Below are 24,487 nucleotides of genomic sequence, written 5' to 3'. Positions count from 1 at the left end.
TGTGTTGAAGGCTTTGGAGTTAGTCAGGCTTGGGGTTGAAACCATGGCTTCATCATTTACTAACTTGACCTTGACTTCTCTGGGCTTTAGTTGCCTAATTGATAAGTTGGAGTTAGTGTAAGGTTTGGAAGAGACAACAAATTTACAGATTTTTAGCATAGATTCTGGTAGGTGGTAAGGACTTAGTAAATGGTAGCTTTATTAGTTTTTACTATCAAAAGCAGTCCAGTGTACCACAGTATGACATTTATGTGGAACTAGTTTGATGTCCCAGTTTTCATCAAAATATGGATCAAGAAGAAGTATCAAAACAATTTTTTTGTATTTTGGCTTTATTTAAAAAGTATAATCAAACCTATAGCACTGAGAAGTCATCTTCCTATTTGGTTTTTCATAGAGCATGTTAAAATTCCAGCTTATGACAGACTCTCTTTACTTTAGGGGATGACGAGCAGAGTGATTGGTTCTATGAAGGAGAATGTGTCCCAGGATTCACTGTCCCTAATCTTCTGCCCAAGTGGGCTCCTGACCATTGCTCTGAAGTAGAGAGAATGGATTCTGGACTGGATAAACTTTCAGATTCCACATTCCTTTTACCTTCTCGGCCAGCTCAAAGAGGTGAGTTCTGAGGAGACCAAAATATACTTCACACTTACATGATTCTTTCTGGGGAGAGTCTTCCCATGGCAAGCATACTCGTGCCTGTAAGCATGCATTACCTATCTGAATTTTAGAACTAGTCCAGGGATTTTTCTAGAAGATTCAAGGGTGAGTCTCAAAGCTTGAGGTTCTCTCCATTCTTACCTAAATCAATCCATGGAGACTCTTGGGATATATATTAGCAGGGCGTTCCTTCAGCTTGCTATTGCCATTTGTGCCAGATTTAAGGAACCTAGCAGCCTGTCACTGCTGCTTATCCTGCTGTGAAGCTGATGGGCCACTGAGTGCTCAGTGGAAGCCTGAAGTAGTGGATCTTGGAAGAGAACAGATTTCAGTAACAACACTCACGTACAAGGTATAATGACATTTTAAAAATGGATGATTTAAAAATATTTTAAAAAATATTTTAATAATTCTATTATTGTGGACTGTAACGCAAATACGTATCCTTTCCCTTTGCTTTCCATCAATTATGATGTAGCAAAGTGAAATGGAAAGAGCCTAGGACGGGGAAGGAAATGTGGTAATACTCTGTGGTAATACTGTCTGGTACTGTCTCCCTAGCTCTGTGACTGTGGCAGAGTCACTTCATTTCCTAGGGACATCAGGGTCATCACTTAGGATATTGTGACATGGAACAAAACTGTTTCAGAGGTTTCCTTTAGCTCTATAAATTTATGATGTGAGGATTCCCAGTAATCAATAATCAACCAGTTAGTCAGTTACCAAGTATATGTTGAGCATCTATTGGTGATCAGAATTACAATAGAACTGTAAATTCCTATTCTGTAGCATTTCGTTGTGATAAATTTGGGTGATTGAAAGTCCTTCTGAAAGCAGTTGGTTCTTGGTAATGATACTTGGCTGAGGCACGTTGTTTGCTACCTTAAAACTTTCATAAACATTTCAGTGACCATTTCTAAAAGTTCTTTATGTGCCACTTAAAGTATATGCAAATAAGCAAGAATAGGAAGAAGAAACGTTAAATGGCCTATAATCCCACACCCAGAGTCACTGATAACATCTTGGTGTGGATTCTTCCAGTTGTCTCTTCTATGTGTAGAACATATACAGCAATTAGAAAAATGGGATTATACTATACATGCTATTTTTAGAATTTTTTAAGATAATAGCTAACATTTAATTTGCAATTAGAAATTGTTGATAATACCTTATATTTGTGTAGTGTTTTCAGTTTATAAAGTACATTCCATGTGCTATTTCATTGAGTCTTCAAAACAGTCCTGTAAAAGAGGACTGAGCCAGTGATTTTTCTTTTTTTATAGATGAGGATGCCTAGGTCAGAGGTAAATGACATGCCTAAGATCATACTACTGGTGACAAAGACATGGGAATAGTAAATCATTGGCAAATAGCCTAGTGATACTAGTTTAAGGGTCATTTTAGTAAGATCTTGGGGAGGAAGGCTTTTGGTGTACTAGAAGCATATCATTGCTAATGAATCTTCTGCATTCAGTTACTGAGGTCTTTCTTCTTTTTTATTTAGGGTACCATGCTCGCTTTAATCGTCTGCCTGGAGCTGCAGCTCGATGCCTCAGAAAGGGGCGAAGAAGGCTTGTTGGGAAGGTGATAGCTGTCATTGTTTTCTAGGCTCACTGGGAAGATAATATTCCCTATAAGATTTGTGTACATTGTTGATAATCAAAGATGCTGCAGAACTCCCTGGGGTTAATTAAGCCAGGTGTATTTTGCAAGCTCACAAGAGTGAACATTATATAGGGCATGAATGGATGCACACATAAAAGATGAAGCTTGATTCATACAGAAGTTCTGACAAAGCGAACACTGTCATGACAGTGTCTGCTGTCTGTAAATCTACAGGCCTGATCTCTGTCTCTTCTACTGTTTTGATTAATCTTATATTATTATTATATAAGTTGAAATACTTTTGGCTTCTTTATGACTCCTTGAATTCATGAATGCTTCTTTTGTTCTAACTTTGGTCTTTTATTCTAGAATTCATTTAAAAAGAAAAAAACTGGGAAAAAAAACCTGTTATCAAATTTCAAAAGCCCCTCCTTGGCCATGAGGGAGGGATATCTACCATTTACTCAGTTCTGCCTTTGCCAGGGACTGTGCTAGGCACTCAGTTCACTTAATCCTCCCAAAAATCTTGTAAAAAATGTGATATTCTCTTTAGAGGATGAGGAAAATGGGTTCAAAGATGTTAAAGAATGTCTGATGTTACCCAGATAGAAGTGGCAAAATATAGGAAATTGAACCCAGGTCTACTTTTTTATCTTTTTCAATTTAAATTTAATTAATTATTTTATTTATTTTTTACTCTGGCTTTGAGATTGAAAATAGGTTAAGGCTGGGGTTCATACCCAGTCAGAGAGGATTGTGGTGGACAAAGAATAAGGACAGGAGAGGCATTCTAGATCATTAATGTGTGTGTTCACTCAGTAAGCATCTAGAGTGCCTATGTGTGTCAGGCTCTATGCCCAGCCAGGTATACAGTGGTCAGACCCACAGTCTGCCTGCCCTCAGGAAGCTACTGTTTCATAGATTAATCCGGGAACTGTTTTCTGCAGAAGAAATGAGGCTGTTTATTTTCAGATGAATTCATATTCTTTTTATCTTTCAATTCAACTTCAACTCTCTAATTAGAAAGACATTTGCTTATTGGAAGAATGATACCTCTTCTTTTGGATTACTCATTTTATAGGCGATAAAATGCTGCATTTGCTATTCTGAGAGCTTATTCTTATGAGGACAGCTAGCAGGGTAGGAATACATGAGGGAGGCAGGAGATTCGGAGTGGGGAGCAGAGCGCTGGTTTGACTTTTTCTCTTTATTGGTTAGGCTTGACAGATGATGATCTCCCTACCACCTACCTTACTTTGTTTCAGCTCCTATAAAATAAGAGCCTTCCGCTTCTATGGAGGTAAATCATTTCATCCTGGAGGCTCCCTTTAGCTTGCATGGAAGGAGAGTAGGGCCTATTGGATGTGTCTTTAATGATTTCAGATGAATAGGATAATATTTACTTGTTTAATTCATCTTCATCACCTTAAAGGGATATTTGTCATTTCTACCAGAGGTCACTGTTCTGCCCCCCTTCTTCTCCCTCCCCCATCTCTCTTCTCTTTTTCTAAATTGTAATCATAAATAATGAGTTTCATTCACAGCTCCCTGCCAGCGAGCTGCTAATTACGCAAAGTACTGCTTGTAATTTACACAGTAATAAACTGTAAATTTAAACATTATGGCCCTTTAAGTTAATAATTTTTCTGCTGTAACAAATAGCTCATTTTTCACCCATCTTTTCCTTTGGCCCCATTACCATGGCTTTGTCTGTGACCAGGAGGCATAGGTGTAAGGAGTGAAGAATATGAAGAATACAGTATGTGAAGCCTTTTCATTTAGCTCCAATCCCACCTGAAATCTGACCTCAAATTAATTTTTCTATAGCCAGTTCTGCTAAAATGTGTACCCTAATATTTAGGCTAATCCACACACATAGACAAATGCAGATAATAATATTTGCTCAGAAACAAATGTGTTTGAGTACCAGGCTTGACATTTTTGACATTCATGTCTATGACTTACGCTCTCTCATCTTAACACTTGCTCATATGCGTGTAACTCTTGCTCCTGTACTGTTGGTACGCATCCCAAGGTTCTGTGATAGATGTTCACTGTAAGTGTACTCACATTAAATGTAGGGTGAGTGCCTTCTGCCATTTTCCAGTTTTTTGGATATGATTAGTTTCTGAATTGCTTGTGGTGTTCTGGATATGATTTCATATTACAATCTTGAGAACCAGAAATTTAAGAAGCAATTTATACAGACTTCTATTTTTACTTTAGGACATGTTTAACAGGCAAAATACAGGGTGACGATTTTTGTAAGTTACAAAAGTCCTTTGACATGTATACATTTAGTTAGTAGATACTTAGGTGTTACCAGTGAGGACTCAGTAAATATACCATTATGAAGGCTCTTGAGGCTAAAACCATATGACTCTAGGGATATTGGTGTGCTGGCCTGTTAAAAATTGGCTGCTGGGCTTCCCTGGTGGCGCAGTGGTTGAGAGTCCACCTGCCGATGCAGGGGACACGAGTTCGTGCCCCAGTCCGGGAAGATCCCACATGCCACGGAGCGGCTAGGCCCGTGAGCCATGGCCGCTGAGCCTGCGCGTCCGGAGCCTGTGCTCCGCAACGGGAGAGGCCACAACAGTGAGAGGCCCGAGTACTGCGAAAAAAAAAAAAAAAAAAAATTGGCTGCTGTTGGATTTTTTTTAAAGTGTTTCTTTTTTTAAAAAAATTTTATTTATTTATTTATTTATGGCTGTGTTGGGTCTTCGTTTCTGTGCGAGGGCTTTCTCTAGTTGCGGCAAGCGGGGGCCACTCTTCATCGCAGTGCGCGGGCCTCTCTTGTTGTGGAGCACAGGCTCCAGACGTGCAGGCTTGGTAATTGTGGCTCACGGGGCTAGTTGCTCCACGGCATGTGGGATCTTCCCAGACCAGGGCTCGAACCCGTGTCCCCTGCATTGGCAGGCAGACTCTCAACCACTGCGCCACCAGGGAAGCCCCAAGTGTTTCTATTTTGATACACTTTAATAACTCTAAGAGGTATTACTCACTATATTAAAATACTGTATATAGTAAAAAAAAATGTTTATAATGACTTTTTTTTGATCACTAGAGAAAAATAAGTTTATAATAACATACAGTACTTTAACAGTAGAGTCCCACAAAAAGGCGCTGTTGGATTTTAAGATTGACAATCTGACTTGTGCTTTGGGGTTGCTGGTATAATTATGGGAAAACATGAGCTTGATGACAGATCATACTTACATATTTGTTTCTGTGGTTAGATGACACTGTTATCTTCTTTGCCTTTTCAGGAGTCCAGCATGAGTAATTTGGGTACTGAGAGGATAGGCCACCTCATTAGTGACCCTCGGCAGAAAGAGTAAGTACTTATGTATTTACTGGCTATTTTCCTTGAAGGAGGCAGCAGGGGAACGTTTTATGAAAGAACCTAAAAATTCGATTGTAGAGCTGAAAAAGAAGGTTTTAAAGATGGGTACTTTATAACAGTTAAAATGGCTAACACCCTAAACTCCCGAGAGTGATTTTTTTTCCTTTCTAGACTAGTTTTTATTTCTTTGCTATTTATGTCTATAGGTGCTGCATTATAAAAGTAGCCTCCAATAAGGATATTATATTTTAAATTCATTTTTCTGTCTCTTAAAAATTTTTTTGTTCAAAATGGCTGATTGCCTCTGTATTCTCCTATATGGTCTTCCCATTTTTAGACCTCTAGACAGAGAGATATCTTTTTGTTCTAACTACTGTGATAAGTGCCACTGGAAAGCCTATGTGTAGCTATAGGAAAATCATTCCACCCTTTCTTGTGACAGCATTGTCCCCTAACATGATTGGCTCTTTGGTGTCTCCACTACATGTCATGGTCAGTATCCAGTTATACTCCTATACCCATCCAGCCTGGTTGAAGTTTTAATCTATAAAATAGGCAAGATGTGGTTTATGCCTTTGTTGAATTGGGGATCCTGTTCTTATTGCACAGCTGAGAGTGCATGGGTGTCACACCACCATCTTGAGTTTTTTTAAAAGTGTCTAGTCTTCTACATTCCATTAAAAGGCTTTTTACTTTGAAGAGTTATTTTCTGCAAAAAAGTTCAGACACATTTAACATCTCTCTCCTTTTCTCTTCCAACTCCATTTTTTTCCTCATTTCTTTGTCTTCATTAACCCAACATCTTTTTATCTTCTCTCTAATAATGTTCCTACCACTTCTTTTATTGTTTTCTTTGCTCTTATTCTCTCCCTCTCTTTAGTTTCTGGTTACCATCAGCTGGGAAAAGAGAACGAAATCAGGTGAGATTGCTTTTCTTTGTCATCTTTATTTTATCATTTGATTTCCTTTTCTTTAGAAAGAATAAAGCGTTGGCTTCTGATTTTCCTCACATTTCTGCTTGTGCACATGAGGTAAGGTTCTTGTTCCTTATGTTATTCTGATTTTCTTGGAGGACTGTTTTCCAAGAATATCTAGTATTCACTGATAAGAACTGTCACTAATTCCCCTTTTTAGTTTCAACTTGTGACCTTCAGTTTATTACTTACAACACATATTTCATAGGAATGCAGTTGTCATTCTGGTTTCGAACTTTGCAGTAAGAAATCAGAATGCATCAGCATCCTGTGCTGAGAAGTACAGTGTTGAATCCTAAACATATGAAGCAGAGGAAGGTAGAGCTACTTTGGGTAAAGTGGGATCGAGGCCTAGAGCCTCTTACTCTTTTACCCTAGCTACCCCTGAGGGGGCCCTTGGCATGTCTAATCCTTTATAGGGGTCATAATTTTAAAATTACTGACAGTGACTCTCAATATGTTCCTTTAACGTTTGAGGCTTTTGAGTTTTGCTGGGAGAGAGGTTGCTTTACCTTGATGATTAGTTGTAAAATAGATGAAGACTGATAGGTAAAAATTCTCAGGCTTTCTATCGCTCCATCGTTTTTTTGTTTTGTTTTGTTTTGTTTGACTGCTTATTAGCTTGTTAAGTTGATAAACATTTTAGACTTGGAACTTTCATCTTGAAGTTACTGTTTCAAAATGAACTAGAACAGTGGTACACCTAACTGGTGTGTATTTATTATATGATTTTAGATGGCTTGTGGATACAGAATTTTTACTTTAAGTTCCAATAATTTACTTTAGAAACGTGATCATTCTATCAAACTTGTTATTTCATAGAAATATAGTAAGGACAAGGGTGAGTAAAGATAATTGATATGAAGAAAAATACTAAATAAGAAGTAGAGCAGGTGGTGGGCAGATAAAGAGAAAGTCATTAAGGTGGGATGTGAGAGATTGCAGTTTGGGGAACACTAAGCTAGGGTATTAATTGTGTTTGCATCAGAGGATCTAAAGGCAAAGAGACCTGTGATGATCACCTAGTCCAGATCTGTTATTTACAAATGAGATGTGTTATTTACAAATGAGGTTTAAGCTATTTGCCCAAAGTCATACAACATTGAGACTGGAACCTCTATGACAGAACAGTTGCTTAGTTTGTATACTTTTTAAGTCCCTTTGAAATTACCATTTCAGTGTTCTTCTAGTGTTGATATATATTTACTTCTCAAATTTTGGGGAAGGAGTACTTATTGTGGAAAAAATCCAAAGAAAGGTAGCCAACATAAAGTGAGGTACTTTTATTACAGTGTCCTAGTTGATCCTTACAGCCCCCTTTTGAGGTGAATAGGTGTTTTACAGATGAGAAACTGAAATAACTTGTTAAACCGAAAGTAATATTTTATGTAGCCCTCACAATAATCCCATAAAATAGGTAAGACAGATAGTGATACGTCTATTTTACAGATGAGGATAGTAAAGGTCAAAGAGATTTTGTGGTTTTTTAATATATGGCAACTCAGTTGTAGGCTGGAACTAAACGTTGGGTATTCTAATTCTTAATCTAGTTCTGTTTCCACTACACTGCTGCTGGTATGTGCTAACCAGTTATTCACTGGAAACATCTGCCAGGATAAGGAAATGAAAAGGTAATTTCATGCTAGTATTCTTGGGAACAAGGGCTGATAATCAGTAGGCATGAGTTCCCTTTATGTTAGTTAGAAAGTACTATCTTTTGCCATTTAAGTAATTATTGTGTATCAGAAGTTTTTGAAAAATTGTTGCTTACCAAGGAATAGTCTGTTTTTTGAGGCGTGCTAGATCAGTTATGCTACATTCTTGGGTACACTGTTGAATATGCACAACTTTATTGAATGGTGTCTGTGTATGGCAAGAGAGTTGAACAGTGAAAGGGCAAAAGTAAGCAAGTAGCAGGTAGCCCTTTAGGATCAGGTCTGTTTCATATAAGCCATACTGAAATAATCTCATTTATTCCTGCAGTTTAATCCTCTTTCTCCCCTTTACTCCCTGGATGTTCTTGCTGATGCTTCTCACCGAAGATGTTCACCAGCACACTGCTCTGCCAGGTAATTGTCTTCGAGTGACTTCTTTTCTAGATGATACTATTTCCTTTGTATAACACTTTGCAAATTAGAGTATGTTAGTGTATACTATCCAATTTGATCTTTTCAACAACCTTTTGAGGTCAGTAGTTGTTTTATAGGTGCAGAAACTGAGGCAGAGTGTTGAAGTTCTCTCCTTTGGTCACATGGCTAGGATGTGATTTAAATCTCAACTTTGACCTAAGTTCTGGCTCCTATTCCGTATTCCTTCTCCTAGAAGCCCCTTCCTCGAAGAACATTATTAATAGTCCTTGCCATGACCTGCAAAACCCTGCATGATCTGACTCCTGCCTTCATGTCCAGCCTCCTTTCATAGACTTTGTCCTCCTCATGGGGAAGAGATCCAGCTGCGCCAGGGAGCTCCATTTTGTTCTTCGAAAATTGCAACCCTTTCCTGCCGCTGAACCTTCACACGTGTTCCCTTTGCCTGGACTGCCTTCTTAGAGCTCTTCCCGTGATTGGCTCCTTCTCACCTCAGCTCAGGCCACCTCCTCAGGGAGGACCTCTCAGACCGCCCTGTCTAAAGGGGCCACCTGTGCCACTCACCATTCATTATCTCTTTCCTTTAGAGCTTTAGTCACAGTCTGAAATGACTTTGTTTATTGTTTTTTTTTTTTCTTCCTACTTCCCCCCCGGTTTCTCATTAGAATATAAACTTCTAGGTTCTGGGACCTTGTCTTGTTCCCTGATATGTCCCCAGTACCTAACACAGTGTCTGGCACTTACTGGGCATTCAGTATATATTTGTCAGAAAGAATCCTGCACCTGCATAGCAGAATGAAACCAGTGCCTCTGAATATAAATTCTCTTAAGTTGGGTGACATGCAGAGTAAATATGGTTTCAGTGATGGCATGCCCTAGCAGGTTTTTGTGCACAAGGAGCAACTAATAGGCTGAACCATAGAACTTTTATTACTTCTAGTGGCACAAAGAATTTTTTTCCAAGGTTCTGATGATTTTTTTTTTCTGTTTTTCTTCCTAACATATTCTTAAGTGGATATGTTCATAGATTTGGGGTAAAGGCTGCACAAAGAAATTATTCTTTCATGGATACAGTTAGAACTTCTGCTGTGGGCTGTAATAATAAACTCTGCACTATAACCTACTGCCTAGCCTTCTACTGGAAAAGTAGTATTTCAATAGGGCAAGTCATTTGAAAAGAGAGACTATCACACATGGTGTTAACTAAGAACTTGGAGGATTAGGGGATCTTAATAAATTGCTGTAAGGCCTTTTCTTTAGTTGCATGCTGTTTAGTCATCATTCATTCATCATTTGCTGACTGCCTACTGTGTGCCAGGCACTTTGTTTAGGTACTGCCCCTATCTATCCTCATGAGCTTCTATCCTCATGGGAAGGTCAGGTGTGGAAATGGAGAACTACAATTTGTAGTGACAAGTGCCTAAAGGTGTGCACCAGAGTGATAGCAGCACAGAGGAGCAGCTCCTCACTCAGGCTCAGGGAGCTTTTCTTAGAGGTGGTGGTGCTCAGGCTGTCTTGGAAGATGAGATTTCAATCCATACGAAAGCAGTCCTCCAGCTATTTGTCTTTTTTTTTTTAACATCTTTATTGGAGTATAATTGCTTTACAATGTTGTGTTAGTTTCTGCTCTATAACACAGTGAGTCAGCTATACGTATACATATATCCCCATATCTCCTCCCTCTTGCGTCTCCCTCCCACCCTCCCTATCCCACTCCTCCAGGTGGTCACAGAGCACTGAGCTGATCTCCCTGTGCTATGCGGCTGCTTCCCACTAGCTAGCTATTTTACATTTGGTAGTGTATATAAGTCCATGCCACTCTCTCACTTCATCCCAGCTTACCCTTCCCCCTCCCTGTGTCCTCATGTCCATTCTCTACATCTTCATCTTTATTCCTGTCCTGCCCCTAGGTTCTTCAGAACCTTTTTTTTTCTTTTTTTTAGATTCCATATATATGTGTTAGCATACGGTATTTGTTTTTCTCTTTCTGACTTAGAGTCTGCAGACTCTAGGTCCACCCACCTCACTACAAATAACTCAATTTCGTTTCTTTTTATGGCTGAGTAATATTCCACTGTATATATGTGCCACATCTTCTTTATCCATTCATCTGTCGATGGACACTTAGGTTGCTTCCATGTCCTGGCTATTGTAGATAGTGCTGCAGTGAACACTGTGTTACAAGCCCCTTTTTGTTTTTGTTTTGTTTGTTTTTTTAATAAATTTTTAAATTTTATTTTTATTTTTGGCTGCGTTGGCCCTTCATTGCTGCACGCAGGCTTTCTCTGGTTGGGCTCAGTAGTTGTGGCTTGCGGGCTTAGTTGCTCCACGGCACATGGGATCTTCCAGGACCAAGGCTCAAACCTGTGTCCTCTGCATTAGCAGGTGGATTTTTAACCACTGCGCCACCAGGGAAGCCCCATCTTTTTGAATTACGGTTTTCTCAGCGTATATGCCCAGTAGTGGGATTGCTGGGTCATACGGTAGTTCTGTTTTTAGTTCTTTAAGGAACCTCCATATTGTTCTCCATCGTGGCTGTATCAATTTACATTCCCACCAACACAGCTGTTTGTCTTAATACCAAATAAAATCATGGCTGTGTGTGGTCTTTGGAAGGACTGTATAAGTAACACCATGTCATGTCAGATGCTGAAAGTGTATTATTTGCCTTTCTCCTTTACCTTTGCTGCCTAGAACTGTGCTGTGCTGAGATTGGTATCCATGCTTTTATCAGGTTTCCTGTTGCCTTTAAGGCCTTATCCTGGTTGGAGTGGGTGTGAGCTTCTTGTTTCTTTGTGTATCTCATTACCCACATCATTATTTTCGTTCTTTTACCAGCAGTGCTGGTGGCTGGACTTGGAAACATAAGGAAGCCTAGGCTGTGTTTCTGGTGCACTCAGCTCTAGGGAAATATTGCTTATTGCTTCAGACCATTGCTGAAAGCAAGATGAGAGAATGTGGGCAATTATAGCTCATCCTTGTCCTGCCTGACATCATTCCTGGGCCAGTGGATACAAAGTAGGTTGCAAACATGAAGGTTCTTTGGGGTAGAGGGAAGAAATTTAAAAAGTTTTTAAATGTATTTTAAATAAATACAGTTACTTATTATCATCCTTAAAATTTTTTTTTTGCTTTCAGTTGTACATATATTAGTCTAGCAGCACATATTTTTGTTTTATGTGTGTGTATTACATATATAAGGAGGGTTTGTTCAGATTTTTTCCTGGTGAGGGTGCACAATCAATGGTTTGGCAACCCCTGATCTGTGGGAAATGGTCAGCACAAGTGACCTATGCAGGTTTTAGGAAATGTGGATGATGGTCTCACTTAGCCCTCGGGGCTCCCTGTTTTCCCTAATAGCAGGGTCCCTGCCCGCTAAGTAGTCAGTAGAGAAGGAGCAGTCTAGCTCCAGTGTGGCTGACTGATGAGATCAGATTCACAAGTGGATGGTGGGCTTTGTAAAGAGTGGACTGTTTAACAAAGCCTGGCACCTAGGAAGGAATGTTAAAGAGTGCTGGTGGTAGGGAAGAGGCAGGTGAATGACCGTATGAAAAACTGTTTCGAATGGAAATTTTATCTTTTTCTTATTCTATTTTATTTGTAGTAGGAAAAGATTTCTTTCAAAGCATCTGGGCAGCATTGGGAATTTCATACCCATTATTAGAACGATTTGTGTGTGTGTGTGTGCGCGCGTGTGTGTGTGTGTGTGTGTGTGTGTGGTGACTATGTTATCATTAGGGGTATAATTTTATTTTGCAAAGAGAGAAGTGTTTCCTGTTTTATCACAGCTTTCCCCGAGGAGGGCTGGTGTATTAATTTGCTGTATTGCCTCCTGGCTGTTCCCAGGCTGTTTTTCCTCTTCATCATGGAATTTTTAATGGCCCTACTGCCTCTTGGGAAGCATGTGAGGAAGAGTTCCTTGGGGAGTGCTTCCCTTTTTTCACGTGCCTATAATTACTCTCCTGTAAGAGCACAAAGAGTTTGATAATCATGCCTGAACGGTGAAGATTTCCTCCTTTCGGGTTACTGAGCTGAGGCTGCCTGCTGCCTGGACATGGCCAGTTCCACTCCCCCAAACCCTCAGCTGTGTGAGAGGGAGTGCTCCTCAACAACCTCCTTCCTCACTGCTGGAGCCTTAACACAGCTCTGGTTCTCTGAGTGAGGCCTGGGGACCGCTGGGGGGCGATGAGTGACCTCAAGGTACTCTCTTGTTTAGAATTTCATTGCTATAAACAAAGAAATAACAGGACCTTGATTTTAAGAGAACGTTTGATGGATGTGTCATTTTAATACAGCCCACATGGCAAATGCAATGAGAGCGAGTCTTTGTACCACCTAATCGATTTGTGGGGCTAAGCGGTTTTCAGAAGTGCCACTCTAGAAATAAGTAAGTTTGGTGGTTTTCATCCCTGGCTGTACTCTTGAATCACCTGAGAAGCTTTAAAAAATATATCCATGCTGGGCCACCAGGTCCCAAGATTCTGATTTAATCGGCCTGGGATGAGGCCCAGGCATTAGCAGTATTTTGAAGCTCCCAGGTATCTCTAATATACAGCCAGCGTTGGGAACTATCACCCTAAATGCATGTGGTTTTATGACTGGTGCTTTGTAATTTGCTTAGCAGGAAATCCCATTTCATAATTGGTATGAGCTCTGTGCTTTGCTGTTCTGAGCACAGTTCTATATGGGAGGTAGAACCCTGGGCTTCATGTAGCTTTGGAGAACTGCTGCAGGTGAGGAAGAGAGTGCTAGGGTCTAGTGCAGTGCCCAGCACATAGTGATTAACAAATGGGCAGAGTTGGTGGGTGGGTGTGTGGGTAGTGGGCAGGGTACCCAGATGAAATTCGTAAACCAGCTGTTTTGGTTTGGTTGTTTTGGTTGCTGGTATTGGGCTGTTGCTATTAAAGTAGTAAGACTTGGTTCCGGTATTAAGGATTGCTGCTGCTCCAACAGCAGATGGTGTGATTGGTGTTCTGGTAGAGGCGGTGGTATTGCTGTCAAGGACACAGTCATGGAATGGTAATAAGGAACTAGTGCTGTAGGCAGCTTTTCCCAAAATGAGAGATTTATTGATTGTGAAGGATAGCTTTTTTTTTCTTTTTTAACCATTATTGTCTTAGAAAACCATAACTGGAACTTATCAATTGCTACATCTCTTTGTGTGATACACAAGTCACCAGTTGTAGTTTTTGAGTATCTTGCGGCAGTTTTGAGTTTTCTCCAACTTTCCTGACGTTTCCTCTATTTTGGGTGGTGACTTGGTAATGTATCACCATTTCCATTTATTCCTTCTTAATCTCATATTAGTGTGAGGCAGACTCAGGTAAGAATCTTGGCTTTACCTGGGTGAAAGACTTAACCTCCCCATACCTCAATTTCCTCACCTTGAAAATGAAAATATTAATATTTTGGGGGCTAGTGGGGCTCAAAATGAAATAATATATTTGAATATTTAGCATACTGGTAGCTAAAATTATTATTTTTGTTATATAGTTACCACCCTACACTGTTCTTAGGATAATTGCAGTTTTACAAACCTTGAGTTGGCTTCCAGAGTTGTTTGCTAATGAGAAGTAGTACAGCTTCCTGAGGTGCTTAAAATGACCTCAGGTGGACTATAAGAGGAGTCATTTGGACAGTGCTGGGTGAAAAAGAGAGACCTTCCTGCCCGATAGAGAGTTGAAATGTGATAGGCTGCACTCATTGTAATTCATTTTATCTGTTCACAAACGTTATGATCTGCATATCAGAGTTGTGTGCCCAGCTGGCTGTGCCACTTGACAAGGAGTTTCAAAGAGCAAAAAGAAGACTCAATTCATACTGTTTATTTTGACCTTTGGAGCCATAGTAAACAGCCTCAGGTTTTACCTCAGGGCTTGGGGGAAAGAACCTTTTATTAGTCCTCTATCTGTTGGGATGCTGTGATGCACAGCAGCTCTTGCTCACCTCTTTAGTGCCTTGGTTTTGGTCATGTGTTAGAAAATGTTTCTGCTCTAATGTTGTCCATAAGGCTGCCCAATCCTACTGGAATTCCCATTATATAGTACACAGTTCTGGAATCTTTTGTCCGCTGTTGGACAGTCTTGTTTATAGCAGCTCTCAGCCAGCTGGCATCTTACTGCCAGAGTGGAATGATGAAAGCATTTTCTCTCTCTCTGTTTTGCTATTGTAATATACCCATCCTTCCAACTGATGTGAAACTATTCTGTTCCTGTGGGTGACATGAAACAGCTTCATGATATGCTAACCTTGGCCCAGCCAAGGGAAGTAGATTACGGAGAATTTTCAGGTGCTAGTGAGCAGTTTGTCGTAGACTGCTGAGGGTTAGTTAGGTTTGCGTGAAAACACTAGTGGGATTGCTAGGATCTCTTCCTATTAGATAAAGCTCCTTTGTGTCCTCTAATTGTGAGGTCGTTTTCTCTCTCTGGCTGCTTCTAGTGTCAGAAGGCCTGGATCCTCTCATACGTGCAAGTCTGTGAAAATACATTTCCCCTACTGGGTGTTTAATAAATGTCAGTTAAGCCTGAAGGTAAAAATCACATGCGAGGAAGGGATTTCTACATCCTTAGATTTAATCCTCTTTTACCACAATTTACCTTCACACTTCCCTTGTTCCTTGATTACAGCTCAGTGTCTTGCATCTGTTAGTTCTTTATGCATCGGCCTCCCTCACTATGTTGTGAGCTCCTGGTGGACGGGCCCTTGGCTCAGTCATCTTGTATATAACCTCTCCACATCCAGCATAGTGTAGGCTTCCATAAATTTTTGTTAAAAATAATTGAGGTGGGGCTTCCCTAGTGGCGCAGTGGTTGGGAGTCCGCCTGCCGATGCAGGGGACACGGGTTCGTGCCCCGGTCCGGGAAGATCCCACATGCCGCAGAGCGGCTAGGCCTGTGAGCCATGGCCGCTGAGCCTGCGCGTCCGGAGCCTGTGCTCGGCAACGGGAGGGGCCACAACAGTGAGAGGCCCGCGTACCACAAAAAAAAAAAAAAAAAAAAATTGAGGTGAATAGATTAGTAATTAAGGAGAATAATTGGAATATATGATGTATATGACCTATGGTCCTTAGAAATATCAATAATTTTTTCCTGATGTTACTTATTTGTGTGTGCTTAAGGAAAAGTACAGCAAATAAATACCTTTTCCCAATAAATTTTATTTTTATTTCATACCAAAAACTGAACTTTTCAATGAGTTTTTAAAATGAGTGATTTTTGAAGGTGAACCATTCCTTAAATTCGCTTGCCATCGGCAGATAAAGATTGTTTTCTTTCCTTAGGAGTGACTCTAAACATCTTTGTTTTAAATCTAAAGCAGTCACTTCAGTTATTTTTTTTGCCAACATTGGTTCTATTAAACATGCATGTATTTCTCAAAGTAAGTTTTTTTTTTGTTTTTGTTTTTCCCTAAAAGTACATTCCTGCCCCAGGGACATAGTGATCTGCCTAGTTTCCTAAGTAACACTGCAGTTTTAACAACTCACCTGATCTTTTCAGTTACCTGCAGTAAAAAATGAAATAGATTTGTTTTGTTTATGTGTGGATATACAGAATACTCTTTCAATTAATTGTTAATCTTCAGCATTCACCTTCACATTTATGAAGTGAATTTACTGATTTTTCCTGAAGTAAGAATTTTTAAAGAGTGTATTTATTATTTTTAATGGTCATTCCACCTCCACCTCCCTAAGTTCTTTTCGGGAAATGCTGCTGAATGTGATGCTTTTAGGGGGAGTACTGCTGACCTGGCATTCATGCTGTGAAAGAAGTAGTGCCCAAAGAGTACTGAGGCCCAGATCAGATGAAACAGAAAAAGAGTGAGCTTCGCTGTCTGTCTTTTCTCTGGGTTCATTGCTTGCATACTGGGGAACAATACTTTTATCTACATTTATATTCATTTAGTCATTCTGTTATTCTTTAAGTTAAATATTTAGATTTGTTTTATGGACTAGCTTGGCTTTGGGAATTTGGTCTATTTTTTTTAGCTCAGTAATTTTCACAGTAGGTAGAAGCTTATGAGAATTACCTGAGGAAGAATTTCAAAATAAACATTACAGATTCTTCTCCCATCCCAGCATGGTGGGAGATGTGTATTTTTTGAAAGTTCCTTACATGATTCTGATAACCATATGCCACTTCAACTGAGAAGGAAGTTTTAACTTGGTAGAGATTTTAGCTTAACTAATACTTAGCCTTTTTTGCCCCTGCATAATTGAAAGGTCCTGTCCCTCCTCACACAGTACATGGTTCAACACAAAAGCAACTGTGTACTGCTCTTAAAAAGAGTTTTAAAAAATCTAGTTAAATCTTCTGCCGTTCAACCTATAAGGATGGGGGTTTGTGTGTTGGTGAGAAGGGGAAGCTCACACTCTTCTCCTGTCCTTTGTGATGCCTCGCCTGTGTGTTGTCCCTTTTCAGTTTCTGTCTTGTGAGACAGCGACACAGAGTAAAAGAACACAATTTTCTTTTTGTTCTTCAGAATACAAAAAAGTAGTTTAATAACGAAAATAATGTAGTAGTTTATAATAACCAAAATATAAAAGGTCTACAAAAAAGTAACATGATACATTCGTGCCCCGGTCCGGGAAAATCCCACACGCCTCGGAGCGGCTGGGCCCATGAGCCATGGCGGCTGGGCCTGCACTTCTGGAGCCTGTGCTCCGCAACGGGAGAGGCCACAACAGTGAGAGGCCCACGTATCGCAAAAAAACAAAACAAACAAACAAACAAACAAAAAAAACCCAGTTTATTTTGGGCTTCCCTGGTGGTGCAGTGGTTGAGAGTCTGCCTGCCGATGCAGGGGACACAGGTTCGTGCCCCGGTCCGGGAGGATCCCACATGCCGCAGAGCGGCTGGGCCCGTGAGCCATGGCCGCTGAGCCTGTGCGTCCGGAGCCTGTACTCCACAACGGGAGAGGCCACAGGAGTGAGAGGCCCACGTACCGTGAAAAAAAAAGTAACATGATACAAAAATAAAACAACACGAATTAAAGAAATAACACATTAAACAGAAAGGGAGCCAAGTGGTTAAATACTTCTAAGTGAAAATGGGCGTGGGGATAGTTCAGTCTATTTTTCTTTCCCTTCCTTAATGCTTTATGTCTACAATTTATAGATATGGAATTTTGGGGGATAAACAGAAAATTGGAACTGCCTCTTGAATAGGAAGCTGAGCTGCAGCAGTTGCCTGCCGCCACGCACAGGTCCCCAAAGAACACAAGGGGCCCTTCCAGCCCACACAGAGTGCTCTCCACTCCTGTGCAGGCCTCTCCTAACCTTCTTAATGTGCTGCACAGCACGGCAGGTTCATCTCCTGTCTCCTTTAACCCTCCTGCTCCGAGCACCCAGCTTCCTCTTGACTTTCCCCTGGCTCGTTCTGAGTTCTCGTCCTTCTTTGTCCTCTAAGGCAGCGGTTCCCAACCTTTTTGGCACCAGTTTCATGGAAGACAGTGTTTCCACAGACAGGGTGGGGGGATGGGGGATGGTTCAGGCAGTAATGTGAGCGATGGGGAGTGGCAGATGAAGCTTGACTCGCTTGCCCGCCACTCACCTCCTGCTGTGCGGCCCGGTTCCTAACAGGCTGCGGACTGGTAGCTGTCCGTGGCCCAGGGGTTGGGGACCCCTGCTCTAAGGTTTTTCCCAAGTAGGGAAAATTAGATTTCCCCAAGCTGTAAACTCTACCATTACTAGGGTTCACTTGGACCTGTCCTACTGTAACAGTTCGGCTGTGTCTCATCCTCCCTCCCCATATCTTTACTAGGAAGGCACACAGAGAAGATATACCTTCTGTACTCAGCCCTAAGTTGTGAAGTTATTCTACTTCTTTTGAAATAGCTCTCCAACCTGGAAATGATCTTAAGAGAAATGTTTTAAGAGGGAAGGAGCACTAAGCTGAATTTTAGGAATGAGCATGACTTCTCTTTATCTCTGCCTCAGTTTCTCTCTTATGCAGATTCTGTAACTAGGAAAGCTGTGCAGCTGGAAATGGGACTAGGCTACAAGCCCATTAGGGAAGAGACTGTCTGTTTTGTTCACCACCGAACCCACCCAGTGCTCAGTAAAAACTCAGTAAACAATGAAAGGAGCAAAAAAAACCCCTACTGAGTAGAAAGGCAATAGTCCACACAGAAATATATACTTTTACAACAAAATAAGGTTATTGACTTAATAAACTGTGTTACCTGGTTTCAGAAAGCCTTCAGTTCTTTCCTAAGTTATAACCAGAGGAATTTACAAAATTTGAAGGCGTAACAATTAGGAGTGGGAATGGGGTGGTAGAAGTAGATCGTTTACTGCAGAGGAGTTACAGGCTGAAGGCTTAACAGTCGGGGTGGGGGGTCGTTTAACGTAGGGACTATTAACCCTGAAGCCCTTAACATCACCGAGCAGGGACGAGTGGGGATCCAAGAAGCAAGGCCTAGAGGGGCTGGTAGTGCAAGGGCCACCTAAGCCTTTGAGTCCACAGCAGCCTTCTAAGGACATTGCAGAATATAGTGCAGTGAATAACTATGTGCAGAATAGTAGGTAAGTAATACTTATTTTCATTTTACTGAAATAGATAAGCATTTAAAAACTACCATATTTCCATTTAAAGCGGTTAAAAATGTAAACATTTTGGTACATAAATGGCTTCATCTTTTTACTCCAAAATGTGTCATTCCTGGAAAATGTGAGATAAATTGTTACTTACTAGGTCCATAAAGGAGTGATAATATGTGCCTTCAACCGTCTTACTGACATACATCAAACATGCAGAGCTGTGAAATGATGGATGGTGTGTAAATAAAAGGCAGTATTTATTTCATTTAGCTCAAGTTGATACTTTAAGAATTACTATCTTAAAACCCTTTTGAGTGCTTTTCTTCTGCTTGTTATTTTGCATCTGTCAAAACTTAGCATTTTATAAACATTGATTGACCTTGAAGAGCAATATTTTTTTATATATAAATTTATTTATTTTATTTTATTTATTTATTTTTGGCTGCGTTAGGTCTTCGTTGCTGCGCGGGCTTTTCTCTGGTTGCGGCGAGCCAGGGCTACTCTTTGTTGCGGTGCGCAGGCTTCTCATTGCGGTGGCTTCTCTTGTTGTGGAGCACGGGGTCTAGGCACGCGGGCTTCAGTAGTTGTGGCATGCGGGCTCAGTAGTTGTGGCTCACGGGCTCTAGAACACAGGCTTAGTAGTTGTGGTGCACAGGCTTAGCTGCTCCACAGCATGTGGGATCTTCCCAGACCAGGGCTCAAACCCGTGTCCCCTGCATTGGCAGGCAGACTCTCAACCACTGCACCACCAGGGAAGCCCAAAGAGCAATATTTTTTAATTAAACTTTTTATTGAAGGATAATACACATACAGAGAAGTGTACAAAGAAATATACACCTGATGAATTTTCATGAAGCCATATCCAAGTAACCTAGCATCTAGATCCAGAAACAGAACATTAGCAGAAAGAATCCCAAAAGTTCCCTGTGCCTTTTCTAGTCACTGTCCCTCTTCCCCCACTACCCACAGCTCAAGGGTAACCACTGTCTTGTCTAATAACATAGTTTAGTTTGAAGAAATGGTGTTAATATTTAATCTGAAAAGTTTTGGAGAGTCCTTTAGTGAGCTTAAGGTAAAGAAGAAAGGAGCATGGCTGTAAACTGTTACCCTTTGTTTGACTTGTTTCTCTTTCTGAAGGTCTTTAGGAGAAGCATGATTGAATTAGAGCAAAGAGCTTGGATAGTTTATACTCAAGTACCTTGTTTGTGGAAAAGATGGAAGTTCTATTCTGTACATTTTTCTGTTTTGAGGAGAAACAAAATTTGTAGTGTCACTTTCTTTTCTGCCTGTGTCTTTGGCTTCAAAGGGAATTATCACCTCTGCATTTAGACCTGTCTACCTTTGATGTTCTGTCCTCCATGTTTCTAATTATTAAATCAACATGCTGATTTAGACTTATTCCCAGGACTCTGTAGGATATGAAAAATGGATTATTTCCCTATTTTACATGTTTATACTTACATTTCACTTTGGGGTTTCAGAATTAACTATTCATGGAGTACCTAACTTACAGTTAACTCTTTTGCCGTATAGATGTAAATGATCAATATAAGGTGATTTGGTGGAATTTTCCAAACCACAGGCTTTATATTGTAAATATCTAGCTGTTGTAGTGTTCTTTGCATTCTAAAAGTTTTCTTATGATTTCAGTCAAATTCTTTTATTTTCTTATTTATAAATTGAATTGACTCCTAAGCTTTTGCTCTTTAAAGAGTGTGTGTGTGTGTGTGTGTGTGTGTGTGTGTGAGAGAGAGAGAGAGAGAGAGAGAGAGAGAGAGAGAGAGAACCCACGTGCATACACAGGCCCATATGCGTTTTTAAAATTTATTTTTTTTATTTATTTATTTTTGGCTGCGTTGGGTCTTCGTTGCTGTGCTCAGGCTTTTGTCTGGTTGCGGCGAGTGGGGTCTACTCTTCGTTGTGGTGCATGGGCTTCTCATTGGTGGTGGCCTGTCTTGTTGTGGAGCATGGGCTCTAGGCGCGCAGGCTCCAGTAGCTGTGGGGCACGTGGGCTTAGTTGCTCCGCAGCATGTGGGATCTTCCAGGACCAGGGCTCGAAGCTGTGTCGCCTGCATTGGCAGGCGGATTCCTAACCACTGCACCACCAGGGAAGCCCTCCATATGCTTTTAAACTGTGGAAGTTGCCAGATTGGGGACCTCTGAATAGGAAAATTTGCCCATTCAACAGTAGTCTTGTTGCCTTGCCAACTAGGTTCTTTTAGATTTGACTGAGGTTTCAGTTTTAAGACTATTAAGCCATGAGATTGAATCCCCAACTAGGACTACGAATTAGGAGTTCATCTGATATAATTTTATTAGAGTCCTTTTTATATGTTTTGTACTCTGGCTATGTTTTAAAAATTGTGGTAAAATATCGTAACATAAAATTTACCATTTTAGGGAATTCCCTGGCAGTCCAGTGGTTAGGACTTGACACTTTCACTGCTGTGGGCCCGGGTTCAATCCTGGTGGGCAACTAAGATCCTGTAAGCTGTGCGACACGGCCAAAAAAAATTTTTTTTTACCATTTTAACCACCTATAAGTGTACAGTTGAGTATTTTGTTTTTAGAACTTGTAGTCATTCGTATCAGTTTTATTCAACAGATATTTAGTGGGGATCAGCTATATGCCTTGTGCAGAAGTTGGTAGGTCACTGGAAAATTATGAAAGAAATGTAAATATAGTCCCTGTTCTCAAGGAGATTAGCTTCATTAGGGAAAAAAGATATGTATACACCGGTTAAATAATGATTCATGGTAGATAAGGCCTAAGATGTTCAAGGAAAACTTTGTATAAACGTGAGGCTCAGCTTGGTCCTTAGTCAGGGGTAGGATCTATCTAGGTTGAGAGGAAGGAGGAAGTAGGGAACTGAAATAGCATGCCAGCATCCTAGCTATGGCAATCAGAGAAGAAAAAGAAATGAAAGAAATCCAAATTGGAAAAGAAGAAGTAAAACCGTCACTGTTTGCAGATGACATGATACTATACATAGAAAATTCTAAAGATGCTACCAGAAAACTACTAGAGCTCATCAGTGAATTCTGTAAAGTTGCAGGATACAAAATTAATACACAGAAATTTCTTTGATTTCTGTACACTAACAACAAAAGATCAGAAAGAGAAATTAAGGAAACAATCCCTTTTACCATTGCATCAAAAATAATATAATGCCAGGAGTAAACCTACCTAAAGAGGCAGAAGACCTGTATTCCGAAAACTATAAGACACTGATGAAAGAAATCGAAGATGAGACAAACAGATGGAAAAATATATTCTTGGATTGGAAGAATCAGTATTGTCAAAATGACTGTACTACCCAAGGCAATCTGCAGATTCAGTGCAATCCCCATCAAATTACCAATGGCATTTTTCACAGAACTAGAACAAAAAATATTAAAATTTGTATGGAGACACAAAAGACCCAGAATAGCCAAAGCAATCTTGAGAAAGAAAAACAGAGATGGAGGAATCAGGCTCCCTGACTTCAGGCTATGCTACAAAGCTGCAGTCATCAAAACAGTATTGGTACTGGCACAAAAACAGAAATACAGATCAGTGGAACAGGATAGAAAGTCCAGAGATAAATCCATGCATCTGTGGTCAATTAATCTACAACAAAAGGAGGCAAGAATATACAATGGAGAAAAGACAGTCTCTTCCATAAGTGGAGCTGGGAACACTGGACAGCTACTTGTAAAAGAATGAAATTAGAATATTCTCTTAACACCATACACAAAAATAAACTCAAAGTGGATTAAAGACCTAAATATAAGACCAGATACTATAAAATTCTTAGAGGAAAACATAGGTAGAACACTCTTTGACATAAATCACAGCAATATCTTTTTGGATCCACCTCCTAGAGTAATGAAAATAAAAACAAAAATAAACAAATGGGACCTGATTAAGCTTAAAAGCTTTTGCACAGCAAAGGAAACCATAAACAAAACAAAAAGACAACCCACAGAATGGGAGAAAATATTTGCAAACGAATCAACTGACAAGGGATCAATCTCCAAAATATACAAACAGCTCATGCAGCTCAATGGCAAAAAAAATAAACAAGCCAGTCAAAAAGTGGGCAGAAGATCTAAAAAGACATTTCTCCAAAGAAGACATACAGATGGCCACAATGCATGTGAAAAGATGCTCAACATCACTAATCATTAGAGAAATGCAAATCAAAACTACAGTGAGGTACCACCTCATGCCAGTCAGAATGGCCATCATTAAAAAGTCTACAAATAAGAAATGCTGGAGAGGGTGTGGAGAAAAGGGAACCCTCCTACATTGTTGGTGGGAATGTAAGTTAGTGCATCCACTGTAGAAAACAGTGTGGAGGCTCCTCAGAAAACTAAAAATAGAATTATCATATGATCCAGCAGTCCACTCCTGAGCATATATCCAGAGAAAATGAGTCTGTCATACAGAGTGAAGTAAGTCAGAAAGAGAAAAACAAATACCATATTCTAACACATATATATGGAATCTAGAAAAAAAAAAAAAGGTTTCTGAAGAACCTAGGGGTAGGACAGGAATAAAGACGCAGACATAGAGAATGGACTTGAGGACACGGGGAGGGGGAAGGGTAAGCTGGGACAAAGTGAGAGAGTGGCATGGACATATATACACTACCAAGTGTAAAGTGGATAGCTGGTGGGAAGCATCCACATAGCACAGGGAGATCAGCTCAGTGCTTTGTGACCACCTAGAGGGTGGGATAGGGAGGGTGGGAGGGAGACACAAGAGGGAGGAGATATGGGGATATATGTGTATATATAGCTGATTCACTTTGTTATAAAGCAGAAACTAACACACCGTTGTGGAGCAATTATACTCCAATAAAGATGTTAAAAAAAAGATACATGCACCCCAATGTTCATTGCAGCACTATTTACAATAGCCAAGGTATAGAAGCAACCTAAATGTCCATTGACAGAAGAATGGATAAAGAAGATGTGGTACGTATATACAGTGGAATATTACTCAGCCATAAAAAGGAATGAAATAATGCCGTTTACAGCAACATGGATGGACCTAGAGATTATCATACTAAGTGAAGTAAGTCAGACAAAGACAAATACCATACGATATCACTTTTGTGTGGAATCTAAAAAGCTGTACAAATGAACTTACTTACAAAACAGAAACACGTAGAAAGCAAATTTATGGTTACTGAATGGGAAAGGTTGTAGGAGGGATAAATTAGGAGTTTGGGATTAACACGTATACACTATTACATATAAAATAGATAATCAACAGGGACCTACTGTATAG

The 24,487-nt window shown here is 40.2% G+C and overlaps 1 protein-coding gene across 3 annotated transcripts in view; it reads left to right on the top strand.

Annotated features, from left to right (window-relative positions):
- Positions 1–24,487, top strand: part of GPATCH2L (G-patch domain containing 2 like) — a 64,342-nt gene that overhangs the window by 20,439 nt on the left and 19,416 nt on the right. For 2 of the 3 annotated variants that reach the window (XM_082649238.1, XM_082649239.1), the window contains exons 4-8: positions 442–618; positions 2,168–2,247; positions 5,535–5,602; positions 6,588–6,642; positions 8,569–8,654. In XM_082649238.1, the coding sequence (XP_082505364.1) occupies positions 442–618; positions 2,168–2,247; positions 5,535–5,602; positions 6,588–6,642; positions 8,569–8,654 (466 nt within the window). Of the gene's footprint in view, positions 1–441; positions 619–2,167; positions 2,248–5,534; positions 5,603–6,491; positions 6,532–6,587; positions 6,643–8,568; positions 8,655–24,487 lie in introns of all 3 variants that reach the window. The other variant, XM_082649240.1, reaches the window with a different exon arrangement.

Source organism: Grampus griseus, assembly GCF_964374135.1.
Source record: "Grampus griseus genome assembly, chromosome: 2".
NCBI lineage: Eukaryota > Metazoa > Chordata > Mammalia > Artiodactyla > Delphinidae > Grampus > Grampus griseus.
This window is presented reverse-complemented; position numbering and strand designations above follow the sequence as displayed.